At 37.0% G+C, this 15,827-nt stretch overlaps 1 protein-coding gene across 1 annotated transcript; it reads left to right on the top strand.

The window, feature by feature from the left end:
* The first annotated feature begins 2,304 nt into the window (after positions 1–2,304).
* LOC127640737 (uncharacterized) lies at positions 2,305–7,153 on the top strand. Its single transcript, XM_052123454.1, has 4 exons — positions 2,305–2,470; positions 2,619–2,812; positions 4,320–4,511; positions 6,498–7,153. Exons 2-4 carry the CDS (start codon positions 2,623–2,625, stop codon positions 6,806–6,808), a joined length of 693 nt encoding a protein of 230 aa, XP_051979414.1. The 5' UTR covers positions 2,305–2,470; positions 2,619–2,622; the 3' UTR covers positions 6,809–7,153.
* Positions 7,154–15,827: the final 8,674 nt, after the last annotated feature.

Consider the following 15,827-nt stretch of genomic DNA (forward strand, 5'->3'; position numbering starts at 1 on the left):
AACTGACAAACTGAACCACTTTGGTGATGAATAGTGATGAAACTTTGCATGTTCTCAGTTCTGGGATAAACGTGATTGTGGTTTAGACACAATTTAGTTTACTTTGACTTTTTTGAAACTTATCTTTTTACAAGAAGGACTTGATGCTTTGTTTTTGGCACCCTCAAGGGTGCCCCCTACAGTTCTGTGTTTTCAAAGAAAATGTCTTAATAGTTTTGTTTCAATTCAGAAGATTTTTATGGGTGTGATTGTGTTTTAAGGGCTCCTGACAGTAAGAATGAATTCATCCTCAATTAAAATGTATTTTGCTAAATTACATTTACCAAACTGTACGTTGTGCCATAATTTTCTTTGTTCTTCGATCCTGCCTATTAAGCTTTTGTCAGACATCTGCAGTTTTTACAATGGCCCGAGACCAGTTGCTCTTGTCTAAATACGCACTTTTGTTATTCATAAGAAAGTATAGTATATTTTATATTTCAAACTTAGAATAGCCTGAACTTTGTGACCTAAGAGAGCATATGAGGTCATGAAAAGTGCTGATGCTGCAAGAAACACTGAGTGACCTTAAGCCAAGTTTCCACCATTAAAAGGCTCTGTGAAATAATGGTGTCTAACGGTATCCATGACAACCAAAAAATAATGAAGGGGTGTACACATGAGGTAATGTCAGTTAAGAAACTATAAATGATGAGGGTCATTCTGGACCAAGAGAGTCAGATCTCAGATGACATCCCTGGTTTGTTGGTTTGCTCAATAAACTCTAACCTTTGACATCTGGAACCCCTGACATTGAGATATTTCTTACTGAGAGAGAGAAAAAGAGTCTTCAATATTACACAACATCAGCTCCGTGCCAAAAAGCAAGTGACAGGAAGTTTTACCATCGGTAGGGGTTTCCTGTGAGCCTACCTTGCTGGGTAGAGGAAAGCTCTTCTCGTGCTGTTGAGCTGTTATCGTGATGACATTGCAACCCTTGTATGTATCACCATGGTTACTGTGGTTTAGCCTACAGTACCACCTACCACTGACACTAAAAACTGAAAAAATATCACTTAAGTTAATGGGTTTGTTTGTGAGTCTAAGAAAGTGTTTTTGCATAACTCGTTTGAGACTATCTCGTTTCTTGTGATCTTTTTTTTATCTAAAGGCTTACGCGTGAGCCTTTCCATAAATCTAAAAAATTGCATTTGCTGACAAATATAAATAGTGCCTACATATTCATTACTGTTAAACCAATTTAATCCAGTAACTCCTTAAAATATTGTTTTAAAAAGCATCTCCATGCAGTTGGTTGAGAGAATGCCAAGAGTGTGCAGAACTGTTATCTAGACAAATGTTAGCTACTTTGAAGGAGCCAAAATATAAACTAGTCTTGATATATTTTACATTTTTGGTCCCTAAATAATTCCCAATCTTCCATTTGTAGAATTTGTAGATATTTCATAAGTAGTTTTGATGACTATATTTCTCAAATGTTTAAAATGGTAATAGTCAAAAACTAGAGAGTGAAGTTTGACAAGACATGGCTTGACATGTCTGAAAGTTCAAACTAGTTTTAAATTTTTTAAGTTTAATGGTTATACAGACCTCTAACTAGATATCTAGCTAGATAGAGAAAACAACTTAAAGCAGATTAAAGACCTTTTGTGAGTTTGTTTACATTTGAATTTTTGAAAGTTGGGAGTTTGAAATCATGAGCATTCCGTTGGCCAATTCAAATATTGAATCAATGTAAGTCTATGGAATTTTTCCCACTTTTGATCAGTTAGAAAAGACATAGAACATCATTCCAGAACAGTCTAAAGGTCTGTGCCAAGTTTGATGAATGTAGCTTGAAAACTCTAGGAAGAGTTTATTCAAAATTTTGGTTCTTGGTCTACGGATTTTGAAAAAGCTCTGAAAAGATTTGTGCAATAACAGTATGTTGGCTTCGTCAGCATACCTAATGAGTAGGTGTGTCCAAATATTTGACGGGTAGTGTACGTTCATGTCACTTCTGAGCTGCTTGAGTTTGGACCTCAGTTTTTAGAAATACAGGCTACATGCATACACAATGAGAACAGTAAGCTGATTTGTAAAATATCATTTTCACTATCCAAACCGCAGCGACTGACTGACACACAGGGGTTTCTGGGGGAATTGAACTTCTCTCTGATTGCATCTATTTATGTGCTTATGCATGGTGGAGGGGGAGTTTCCACAGTAAGTAGATCTCCAATGTGGGCAGAGGGAAATCTTTACAGTGTCATATTACAATTCTGTGAGGGGGAAGTGAAAGAGACTCATATCTGTACAGTTTGTTTCTAACCCCTCTGTTTCTCTGTCCCCAATTAATTAGATATTTGAGTGTGATCAGTTGCTGAAACAATCACTCTCATTGTACTGTGGGGAAAACAATTGGGAATCATCAAATAACAGTTAACAAACACATTTTCAAGACTCTTCTCATTATAGTGTGCCATTTGAGGTAAGAAAATTTATTTTCTTTAGTAATGACCCATTATAATGCTCATTTCAAGAGATAAACTTGAAATGTGATAAGAAAACTCAACTTTGTTTCTTCTTGTACTGTTATATCTCACCATTTTACTTCATCTCTTTCTAACTCTCATTAGAACAATGAAAGGGCCAGAACTGGTTGACTCGAGGAGCCATTTTCGATTCATTGAGTCATGCATTGGCTTGATGGGTTGTTTGTTTATTAGCTATGCCATCTGGGCACCTCAGTGGTTGAATGACAGAGGTCTGTGGTCCTCTGGAAATGAGACCAGCATGGATGACAGCTGGACGGCCAAAGACATTACTAAAGGTGTGTGATATGTGTGTGCTTTACACTACGTCAAGATTTTGAGCTTTAATCTTGAAAGGCATGTAAGGTGCTTTACAGGTGAAATATGAGTTATTATTATGTTTTTTAGAGTAACATTCTAGGAACCTTTGTTTGAGCCTTTTGCTTTGTTCTTGATTACTCGCATACAAAAGCCCATTATAAAGATATGTAATAGTAATACTGTAAAACAACAACATTACATCATGTTTGCATTACAGTAAGTGTGCTCCTGGTGTGAGTGTTTAGGTCTTTGGTAGTATTGGTATTTTGGAAAGTGAATAATATAGCCACGTGTTAGGAACTAAAAGCTTTACAGGAATTGTTTGGCAGTTTTACAAGCTTTAAACAGTTGCCTTTGGACCAGTACAGACCAGAGATTTAAAATGGTTTGGTGTGAAATTCCCCTGTAATAACAGGGTTCCCGCAGATCCTTAAAAAGTCTTAAATTCAGTTTTCCAAATTTTAAGGTCATATCATATAGGCTTCCAAGTTTAAAAACTATTGGCAGATGAATTGCCTGTCAACACAATACATCAGCAAAATCCAATATTGGTCAACCTCTAATTTGTATTTATTTATATAATGGTAAATAAACCAATTTTAATGTAACATATATATATATATATATGAAAACCCTGAATAATGATTGGAAATTCCATAACTTCTGATGTTTCAACTATCATAATAACTCCAAATGTCAAATATGATCTAATGCTTCCTGTATGGTTATGTGTTGGGTTTCTGAGCTCAGGTGTGCTGCTGTTGAACATGTTTGATTAGTTTTAGCCTGTCTGGTATTCCCCATAGTAATTTTTCTTCCTCAGAAGAATACATATGCAAATTAGAAGGATGATGCCATAAACAATCAGTTCAATTTTAAGCTGTTTCACAATTACATGGTTGTAACAACATAAAAAAACAACTGAAACAGTAAATTAATGTCTTTATGTTGGGCATTTTTAAAGGACTAGGTCACTAAAAAATTCTGATTCTCTAATTTACTCACCCTCTAAATTTGAAGCTCCAAAAAGCACATAAAGGCAGGATAATAATAATCAATAATACTCAGAAGCGGTATGATAATTGTGGTTGAGAAACATTTTAAATCCTTTTTTACTATAAATCTCCACTTTCACTTCCACATTATTTGTGCATATCGCTACCTACTGGTCGGGGCTGGTCAAAGGTGGAGATTGTATGGACCTACAGAGCTAAGATATTATAATTGTTTTTATATGTAAATAAGTGCAAAACCAACATCTTTGCTCGAAGGGCAGTGGTTTTTTAGACAGTGTTTTAAGTAAAAAATAAATAAACTTTAAAAATGCATAGAACACATTTGGTCTGAATGGCCCCTTACTATGCTGAAAGTGAGGGAAATATATATATCGTTTATATACAAATTTTTTTTAATATATATTATGCTTTCATGGGTCTGGGTTGTTCTGTACAAAGTTTACAACAAAACATTGTTTTGTTTAAACAGATCTTAAGGCCGAGAGAGTGTTTGCATTGGTCGCTTTTCTCATGTCTGTGAGCTCCGGAGTGCTGTGCCTCATGTTCGCCCTCTGCTGGACATCTCAAACGGTGCGGTCCTACTCAAACACCCGCTCACTGCACATGGCAGGCCAGGCCCTCGACCCCACCAGCCTGCTGCTCTACACTCTAGTGCCTACTGGTAATACTGTTATTTGTAGCTTTCCTCAGCCTCAAACCAGCTTCTAGAGCAGTGGTTTCTACTAACTTTGGACATCAACTGGTGGCCCAACATTGTACCAACACACAATTCACACAAAACAATGACTTGAAAATACCTCCTGTAAGATTATCTTGTTTTTAATTACTCAAATTTCTATTTAATTTCTATTAATTTACTAATATATATATATATATATATATATATATATATATATATATATATATATATATATTATAAATTAGTTCAAAGTCACACACACACACACACACACACACACACATACATACATACATACATACATATATATATACCGTGTCTACCGTAAAATGTATTTAATAACAAAACTAAACTTTTATTAAAAAAAAAAATAACAATAATTAAGAAAAGCAGACACTAAGCGCATCCCAAGGTGATAACTCAAGATGTTGGTTGAGAAAATGTCAAGAGAATATGTCTGCAAAATCAAGGCAAAATGTGGCCACTTTGAAGATGCTAAAATATAACATAGTATTGATTTATTTTGGATTTTTTTTTTTTTTGTCACAACATAATTCTCTTATTTCCATTTCTATTATTCCATAGTTTTGATTAATTTACTGTTATTCTAAAATGTGAGAAATAATAATAATAATAAAGAATGATTAAGTGACCATAAACTTTTGAATGGTAGTATGTATATATATACTGGTGCCAAAAGTTTGTAATAATGTACAAATTTTGCTGTTTCGGAAGGAAATTGGTACATTTAATTCACCAAAGTGGCATTCAGCTGATCACAAATATAGTCAGCACATTACTGATGTAGAAAACAGCAACAACACTGTTTAAAAAATATATTTTTTTATCAAATCTAGACAGGCCACATTTCCAGCAGCCATCTTCATTCAAAAACTAAAAGATTGAGTGGGAAAAGAAACACAGACATTGGACAACAGATAATTGGAAAAGAGTGTTATGGATCTTAACCCCATTGAGCTTTTGTGGGATCAGCTAGACTGTAAGGTGTGTGGGAAGTGCCCGACAGGACACATCTATGGCAAGTGGTACAGGAAGTGTGGGGTGAAATGTCACCTGAGTATCTTCTTGGGCTTAAAAGAAAAAATGTCAAGCAGTGTAACCATCTGGAGACTATTTTTATTATTATTATATTTTATTACAAATTTTCAATAATAAGTAGTAAAACTATTTTGTTTTAAAATATTTCTAATATTTAAAAAAACTTTTGTCCACCAAATCAAAGTCAGGTCAGGTGGTGTCACCAACATGTAGGTTGCCATTTGGTTGTCATATGACCAAAACAAAACCCCCTTAAGACCCTCAAGACTGTGTGTGATGTTTAAAAAATATTTTTTACAATTTGAATTTGTTATAAAAAGTCCTTTTTGTTCAGGTCATATAACCCTGTGAAATCTGACTAAACCTTGTGATTGTCTTGAGTCAGATAATAAATAGTTATTAAATTAAATAATAATGTATTATTGTATTATTATGTAGCATTATTATTTAATAAATACAAATAAAAAATAAACGATTAAGTTGTGTACACACTCATAAATGCAAGGAAAACATTTTAATACCTTTTACCTGATGGTTATGACATTTCTAAGTCATTATGTTATTAATTTTTTGTAGAAAATGCTTTAAATGATTTAAAAAAATTGTATGAAACATTAGACACAAAGATTATATCTCTATGATCTTGACTTGTGTTTTAAATTGGATTTTTAAAAGATTTCACATTTTTATTACCTCGGACAACCTTATTCATAAATGACCCACTAACTAATTTTAATAAATGCTATAAAAATATTTGGTGAAAAAATATGTAAAAAATGTTACCCTATTTTTTTATGCTTGAATAGAAAATAATTAATATTACTTCATTTTAATATTAGCACATTACCATGACACATTTTCCTTAGATCCCTGTTATTGACTCTTTTGTCATGTTCTCCCTCTACACAGGATTCTTCTTCTTTCTCAGCTGGGCTGTTTTCACCCACCAACATATTGGCGAGATCAGGGATGACCTCACTCGTCTAGGCTCGTCCTATTGGCTGGGAGTCGTTGGCTGGGCTTTGCTATTGGCTGTGTTGCCTGTGGTCTTCCTAATGGAGAATTTAGTGGTGCCAGACATCCTCCCGGACCTAATAAAGTCTGCCAACATGTGGTGGAAGGCCCCAGAGGTTGCGTACGCAAGATCGTTTAGTGAGGGTTGCCAGCGTTCTCAGCACAAGTCTCATCCTGACTTCAGGAGGTTTATGTCAGTGCCCTGAATTTGAGAAAAGTAACTGGAAGGAAAAGCACGAGAAGATATAAGCGGCCTCTCTCTGGTCTCTTCAAAGCTGGTCTCTCCCTGCTAAATGTAAGAAGCAAATGCCAACAGGTGGTCAGAGACTCATTCCCAGTTTGAGAAAACCTACAGAGCTCTACAGGGTTATATTAAGGTTCTGTGCTGGCTTTTGACAGTGGTTCTCAGTTTTGGTGAAAACACTCCAAAAAGGTGGTTTTTGCACTTCTGAAACTATGGGAGCTCTGAGTGTGAAACAATGCTAAAATGATGGTCACAATTGTACCGCTTAACAATTCATGTATGAGGGATATGTCACTCTCAGGTGATGAAACAGAATTAAAACACTATACTTTATTGTGTCTGTGCAATCTCATTTAGATGGTGTTATAGTAGATTCTATCATTTTATTTGTCTTTTTCTTGCATACACTACCCTATACTGGTAGTGTTAAAGAGCATCCTGTTCTTTTAGACCTGCAGCAAAACCGTCAAATAAGCTTAAAATTGTGCACTTGCAAGTGCAGTTATTCTTTAGGTCACCCAATTTACTAATTTCGCCCCTTAAAAGTTGCCCTCTTATGCTTCTCTTGACAATATCTAAATAACAGTATCTTTGACACCTCAGTGGTAACCACAATGTCAATCCACAGATCATATTTATACAGATGATTATATTTAAAGGAATAGTTCACCCAAAAATAAACTATTACTCAACCTCATTCTATGCCATGTATGTGTATGACTTTCTTCTGCTAAACACAAATAATGATATTTAGAAGAATATCTCAGCTCTGTAGGTCCATATGAAACAAGTCAACAAGCTCCAAAATATCTCAAAAAGCACATCAAGGCAGCATAAAAGTTAATCATATGACTCCAGTGGTTAAATCCATATGCTTATAAGAGATATGATAGGTGGGGGTCTTTTACTCTAAATGCTTTCAAACAGCCCTGCTAAGCGCTCTTCTCTCTTAAGAGTTCTTCTTCTTATTTTGTTTTTGGCGATTCCATGTCCAGTCATCCTACTGTGAAGGACGGAGAATTTATAGTAAAAAAGGACTTAAATATTGATCTGTTGCTTCAGAAGACATGGATTCAACCACTTATGGAGTCTAATGGATTACTTTTATGCTGCTTTGATGTGCTTTTTGGAGCTTCAAAGTTCTGGCCACCGTTCACTTGTATTGTATTGACCTACAGAGCTGAGATATTCTTCTAAAAATCTTCATTTTGTTCTGCTGAAGAAAGTCAAACACTTCTGGGATGGCATGAGTAAATTTTGAGATCATTTTTTAGTTGTTATTCACTAAATATCTACCACTCCACCATAGTGCTTAAATGTCATTCGTGTTTATGTACATTCAAATATGGTGCCTGGAAACTAATCATGCCAGATTTGATGTCAATGATGAAATACCCAAGAACCAATGGTGTTTGATGTTGACAGCTCCATCCCATGGATAAGAGCAGAATGATCATTGTACTTTCGTTTTCCACAGTAGAAAAAATGCCATACAGGTTTGGAATGATACTATATCAACATCCTAGAGACTAAGGTTTTGCCTCTTGTTGTCTGTAATTATATTCTTCATTTACAAAAAATGAAAGCAAGAGAGGTTTCTGAACCCACAGTGTTTACATTCTCATGCCACCCAGGTCTTGATAAATGAATTGGCTTAGTTAATTGTGCATTAATCAGGTGTGGGTCTAATTAAAAGGAAGTTCCATCCTTTTAGCATTGCCTAATGAGTTTGTTATTAAATCCAGATTGTTTTTTAATTTACTATCAGGAAAGCACTTAACACACAACTTAAGTGTCCTTGAAGGCTGTGATAGCACGGAGCTATAGAGAGGTCACTGGTTGACATCTGCACCTTCCCCAAGAGAGTATGAAAGCCACTCTATATGAGATGTTTGTGTGTTTGTCCTGGATGTAAGCAGGCCACTTAAAGTATCATTTGATGAGCATTTGTCAGTGCAACACAGCTCTCGGAGGAACTCTGCTGCCCACACAGTGCTGACATGCAGGTGTGCACCTTTTAGTTTTATTTAAAAGGTTAGTTCACCCAAAAGTGAAAATTCTCTCATCATATGCTGAACACAAATAGAACAATATTTCAGCTCTATAGGTCTATTCAATGTTACTGAATGGTGGCCAGGCCTTTGGAGGTCCAAAAAGAAGATTAAATCAGCATAAACATAATTCATCAAACTCCAGTGTATAAATCAATGTCTTCTGAAGTGATCAGTTGGATTTGGATGAGAACAGACCAAAATGTAGCTCCTTTTCCACTGTACATCTTGACAGCTCTCTCCTTGATGATCATGATTTCAAGCACGATTACACATCTTCCTATAGGGCTCTGCACATGCGTCAATCACTAGGAAGTGTAATCAAGCTTGAAATCATGATTAGACCCTGCAATGCTAAGATGTACAGTAAAAAGGAGTTATATTTTGATCATTTGTCACTCAAAACCAACTGGATCTCTTCAAAAGACATTGATTAATCCACTAGAGGTTTATGCATTACTATAAGTGTTACTGATTCAAAGGTTTGGTCACCATTCACTTGCATTGTGAGGACCTACTAACCTATTTTATTTTATCTTTGTATGTGTTCTCCAGAAGAAAGAGAGTCATACGCATCTGAGATAGCATGAGGGTGTGTAAATAAGAGAATTTTCATTTTTGTATGAACATTACTTTAAGCTTGTTTGTGTCCAGGCTAGGATCTCTTTTTCTCATTGAAGGTCATAGTACACCCAAAAATGAAAATTCTGTCAAAATTATTGGTTGGGGTTAGTTAGGTATACATACATTATAAGGTTAGCGTATAGGGTCAGGGTTTGTTTAGGTATATTTTCTTTTGTGGAACACAAAATAAGATAGTTAGCCAAATGTTAGGGGCTGACAGCCTAAGTCACAATTACATCTTATTGAAAAGAAGAAAGTCATACAGGTTTGGAACATCATCAGGGTTAGTAGATGATAGAATTGATAGAATCTTCAATATTTTTGTGAACCCCTTTTAGCCTGTCCTGCAGCGCCCGCTTCAGGCAACCGCAGAGACATAGCGTGTGTGGAGGCTCACTCTATTCACTGTGGCATCCATGCACAACTCACCACGTGCCCCACCAAGAGTGAGAACCACATTATAGCGACCACGAGGAGGTTACCCCATGTGACACTACCCTCCCTAGCAACCGGGCCAATTTGGTTGCTTAGGAGACCTGGCTGGTGTCACTCAGCATGCCCTGGATTGGAACTTGCGACTCCAGGGGTAGTAGTCAGCGTCTTTACTCGCTGAGCTACCCAGGCCCCCTGTTTTGATGGTTTTTAAAGGGTTGGGTTTTGGACACTTTACAATGCCCAAAAAGCAGATTAAGTCAGCATAAACATAAACACACTTTACAGTGTCCAAAACAGCTAAACATCAGTTTGGCCAGGCTGGGAGGCCGGCTAAACCCAGCTTAAACCACCGAAGACCAGCAAACCACACTAACTTTGCTTAAGCCGTGTCTTTTGCAGCAGGGTTAACACATCGTATAAGACAACACACTAATTATAATCACGCATTTTATCAAAGATGAAAAGTATGCAAATTGGGACACAGCAATTTGGTTTTACAGTAGTAACAATAAATCTAGTCAGGTACATGGGCTCCTGAAATGTAGTAACTATGGTTACCATGGCAAGTTTTTGTAAGAGAAATTAAGCTCTGAGCAGGAGCGAGACTGTTGGCATTATGAAATAGATCAGAATATTCTTTCTAATGCTCTAAATATACCCCCACAAAAGTAAATGTTGGAAATATTTCTGACTTCTCTCTCTGACTTCGAACCCAAACCGCGCTCAGTAATTGGTTGGTGATGGCGGCCACTTTAATGGCGCTGCGCCAAAGGGATTGATTGGCAGCATAGTCACGCCCACATGCTCAGCATGTTTTGCTATGTGCGGCCCAGCCCTGGCCACACTTCATGTCAATTAAAGCCCAATTAGGGAGCCATGTTCTGCTAATTATGGCATGCTTCATATTCCCAGAATAAAGTGAGCGTGTGTTTACTGAGATAAATAAAGACACGGGCTGCCAAGGCGAGCCGACCTTAATCAGATTTTTAGAGCTTTCTCTGTGTAATGTGTGCGTGTATGTGTTTATAAAGCTTATATTCTCTCCACTGTGGTAGAAACAGAGGGTGCAATTACACAATTCGGCCATTTGGTGGCAGTGTTGTAACGTGGCTTGTGAAAAAGGGCGCCAATTCCCTGTCTGATTTTCTTCCTATTTGACAAATAATGAAATCAGGTACGGTTGCTTCATGCAGGGAGGTTGTTTGCATGTTGTGTGTGTGTGTGTGTGTGTGTTTCTACTACATTGTGGGGACCAAATGTCCCACAAGTATAGTAAAACCTGAGATCACCTACCTTGTGGGGCCAGCCAGCCGTCCCCACTAGGGAAATGGCTTAGCAAACATACTAAACAATGTTTTTTGAAAATGTAAAATGCAAAAAGGTTTTTGTGAGGGTTAGGTTTAGGGTTAGGGGATATAAATTATCATTAGATCTGAATTGCATGGAAGTCTACAGAGAGTCCCAACAATGATATAAAGACTGTGTGAGAGAGAGAGAGAGAGAGAGAGAGAGAGAGAGAGAGAGAGAGAGAGAGAGAGAGAGAGAGAGAGAGGGAGGGGGTGTTAAGTATGTCTACATAAGTGGACTGCTTTATCTGTTCAGGTATGTAAGCACATTTGGATAAAATGTTGTGTAATTGCCAGATAGTATTCCATATAACAAATAATATATAGATTCATATGCTGTCTTGATAAAATGTTCTCAGTTCAGTGTAATTGGACTTTTTCCCACTTTTTTTTTACAGATTGCCCATAAAGAGAAATACAGGAGAGGCAGATGGATGGTTTAGACAAATAGAGCATTTGAGAGATTGGAAAAGAGAAAACCAGAGTTAACAGAGGAGATGAGAGTAAAAAAGATCTAAATTTGACTTTACCTGTCTCTCTGGCATATCCTCGTTCCACCACATAGATTGACTTTGTTCCAATTAAGATTCACTTATCACTGGACAAAAATTCTCTGTGGTTCCTTCACAACAGATTATGTGTGATATAATTCACCCAAAAATGTCGTTCCAGACCCATATGACTTGTTTCTTCTATGGAACAGATAAATATATTCTCATTCAATTTCATTGCATATTTTTTCTGACTTCTCTCTCTGACTTCGAACCCAAACCACGCTCAGTAATTGGTTGGTGATGGCGGCCACTTTAATGGCGCTGTGCCAAAGGGATTGATTGGCAGCATAGTCACGCCATAGTCACAAGAAATTTGACCCTTTGGTCACTGTGATCAGGTTAGATGTGGACTGGTGCATAGGAATTAAGGTGGTCCGTAATAAGAATGTTTTTATAATCTTAAATGTATATACTCCATATGAATGTCACAAAAATGAAAATGAGTACTTGAATAAGCTTGCTTCTATAGGATCTTACATAAGGGAAAGTGAATGTACATCCATATTTGTCTTGGGGGATCTGAATGCTGATATATCAGATATTAATTCACTTTTTGGTCAACACTTGACACAGTTCTGCGAAGATAACAAGGTTATTCTGTCCACTAAGGAATTACTGCCAGCAGATAGCTATACACATGTGAGTGAAGCCTGGCATACTACATCTTGGTTGGACCATTGTATATCTACTGCTGATGCACATGATTGTATAAAGGAGGCTGAGATCCTATATGGTTTGGCTACAGCAGACCATATTCCTGTCTCTATGTTCATAAATACTAAGGGTTTACCTGAGATTGTCTATAGTGATAGCCATAAATCAGGTGAGATGCTGGACTGGACAAGGCTTACAGAAGATGATCTGCAATATTACAAGTTATTGACTGATGTGTACTTGAGAAATATTTAGTTACCTGTTGATGCAATTATGTGTGTGGATAGCAGCTGTAAGAATGTAAGTCACAATAATGACCTATGTGTAATGTATGATAGAATTGTGAACTGCTTAGTTGATGGAAGTGAATCACTGAGAAGTAAAGTGGTGAAACAACATATCGTAAGACCAGGGTGGAATGACTATGTCCATGATGTTCATATGGAGGCAAGAGATGCATTTAGAAGATGGGTCTTAGCAGGTAAACCTAGGCATGGCCCAGTCTGTGAGCACAAGGTACGGTCTAATGCTAGGTTTAAATATGCTGTGCGTTTTATAAAAAGAAATGAGCAGACTATGAGGGCGAACTCTATGGCGAGAAAGTTACAAACTAATAATGTTTATGAGTTCTGGAAGGAGGTGAAAGTGGTTAACAACAGCAAAATTCCACTGCCTTCTAGTATAGAGGGCATTTCTGAACCTGAAAACATTGCTGAGCTATGGAGGAGTCATTATGAGAAAATTTTTAACTGTGTGAAGAGCGATGTGTTTAACATAGGAGAGATACCTCACAGTGATGATGTAGTCATCAGGCCGGAGGAAGTATGTTATGCTATTGACAAACTTAAAATGAACAAAGCCTGTGGGAAAGCTAGAATAGCAGCAGAACATCTGAAATACGCTAGTCAAAGTATTTCAGTTTTACTTGCTGTATGCTTTTCTGGGTTAATGAAGCATGGCATACTTCCTGGATCCATGTTATCTGTCTTGCTAGTACCTGTAGTCAAAAATAAGACTGGTAAATTAACTAGTATAGATAACTATAGACCTATTGCACTTGCAAATACACTATCTAAGGTGCTGGAAGGGATTCTTATGGATAGGCTTGCAGAACACATAGCGTCAACAGATAATCAGTTTGGTTTTAAGAACAAGCATGGAACTGATATGTGTATTTATGCACTTAAAGAAATTGTACATAGGTACAGATCTCGCAATAGCACAGTCTTCATGTGTTTCCTGGATGCGTCAAAGGCTTTTGACCATATCAATCATGGGAAACTGTTTGGTAAACTACTTGAGCGTGGTGTCCACTCTTACCTAATTAGGATACTGCAGTTTTGGTACTCTCATCAAACTATGCAAGTCATGTGGGGGATGAGTTTGTCAACACCTTTCTATGTCTCCAATGGAGTGCGGCAGGGTGGAATTCTGTCTCCGTTGCTATTTAATCTGTACATGGATAATTTATCTATGGATTTAAAGGGCTGTAGAACTGGATGCTTGGCGGGGGATAGTCTCATTAATCATATGCTTTATGCTGATGATTTGGTGATACTGTCTCCCTCTAGTGCTGGCCTGCAGCAACTTCTTGGAATATGTTCTCAATATGGTTTATTGTTTGATATAAAATTTAACTCAATGAAGAGTGTGGTGCTGATCGCCAGAACCAGGGAGGATACGAAATGTGTCTATCCTTCTTTCTTATTGGCAGGTGAACCCCTAGAGGTTGTAAAGAAAGTGAAATATCTGGGCCATGTGATAAGAGATGACCTCTGTGATGATGATGATGTGCAGCGTCAGTGTAGAAAACTGTATGGGCAGGCGAACATGCTGGCACGCAAATTCCATATGTGCACTCCTGATGTTAAAATCTCACTCTTCAAAACCTATTGCACTTCACTATATACAGCCCAACTGTGGTGTAATTTTAGTAAGTCGAAAATGAAAAAACTTCACGTGGCTTATAATGATGCGCTGAGAATTGTGCTTAAAATTCCTAGGTGGAGTAGTGCCTGTGAAATGTTTGTGTCTAACAATGTGCCCACTTTTAATGCTGTTTTAAGAAATTGTATGTATGGATTCATGTGCAGACTGACAGGGTCTAAGAATATGATCATTGTGTCCATAGTTGATGTTTCTAAGAGTGACACAAGGTATACATCTTGCTTTTGGAAACATTGGACCCGAAGCCTGTATATGTTTTATAAATGATGCCACTTCCGCATAATTTTTAACAGTTTGTATTGTTATTTATTTATATATATCTGTACGGTGTTGTCTCTATGGACCTTTGTGTCTTGAATAAAGTTGTACTTACTATACAATGAAGTGAGTTTAATTTTAGTTTGAGCTATCCCTTTAAAACTATATTTGCACTTGGTGTCACAGCTAATGGTTAATCTTTTCTAGTCTTAAGCTGTGTCCCAAATGATGCACTTTCCACAATGTACTTACAATATACACTAAGCCATGTAGTGTATGAATTTTAAAAGCATAGTATCACATTTAATCACATTATTCTGCACAGAAGTTTTCGCGTTTCACAGCTGACGTGACATTTTAAACACACGCACTTGCTTTAGCACATTAGCCAACCTCAGTCAGAGACTATATGAGAGATGTGTCACTTCTATTGAAATGAATGGTAGAAATTGGAATGCCCAATGGTCAACGGATTTAGAAAGGAAGTCCCGCCTTACAGATAAAAGAGCCAGTCACCTTTTAGAGACAGACATCTCCTTTCAATCAAATCGAGAACTCATATGAGCATTAGCTATACAAGCCGTAAAAAGTTTGTTTTTAAGTGTTATCTGAGGTGAGAAAGCACAATTTATGATACCAGTGAAGTCAGATTTTACTGCTGATTTGAAATATTTTCTTTGATCTTAATTTTGTCTAACCATTTTGGAGATCTTGGTCTTTCCGCATTCAAGTAGATAGGAGCTGCACCAGCATGCCGCTAGTTTATATAGAAAAATAGCTGCCCGGGTGTATTCCAAAGATGGCAGCTGAGTGACCTGGCTTGCTGAAAAGATTTTGCTTCAATTCAACACTTCTATCGCAAATAATGTACATATTCACACAGCATGGGTTGATGGGAATGCTTGCATTTTATACGGTACTGTTTTCTCATAAGTTCCAGCTAGTTATTACATTCTCAATTTTTTACAATTGTTTTGTCAAACCGAGAGTGTTGAATGCACGAAGTATCCAACATTACACACTCAGTTTTGACAGTTGACTAGGTGCATCGTCCGGGTACTCATAGTACGCTTCTTTTTGTTGCATTTTCAGTGTTAAAATACTACTTACAC

This window comes from Xyrauchen texanus, chromosome 49 (assembly GCF_025860055.1).
Source record: "Xyrauchen texanus isolate HMW12.3.18 chromosome 49, RBS_HiC_50CHRs, whole genome shotgun sequence".
Taxonomy (NCBI): Eukaryota; Metazoa; Chordata; class Actinopteri; order Cypriniformes; family Catostomidae; genus Xyrauchen; species Xyrauchen texanus.

What these genes read in the sequence shown, in the direction of transcription:
- LOC127640737 (XM_052123454.1), top strand. Translation starts at nt 2,623, where the DNA reads ATGAAAGGGCCAGAACTGGTTGACTCGAGGAGCCATTTTCGATTCATT. An exon ending in GGCCAAAGACATTACTAAAG is followed by an intron (nt 2,813 to 4,319) that starts GTGTGTGATATG and finishes TTGTTTAAACAG; the next exon opens with ATCTTAAGGCCGAGAGAGTG. An exon ending in CTACACTCTAGTGCCTACTG is followed by an intron (nt 4,512 to 6,497) that starts GTAATACTGTTA and finishes CCCTCTACACAG; the next exon opens with GATTCTTCTTCTTTCTCAGC.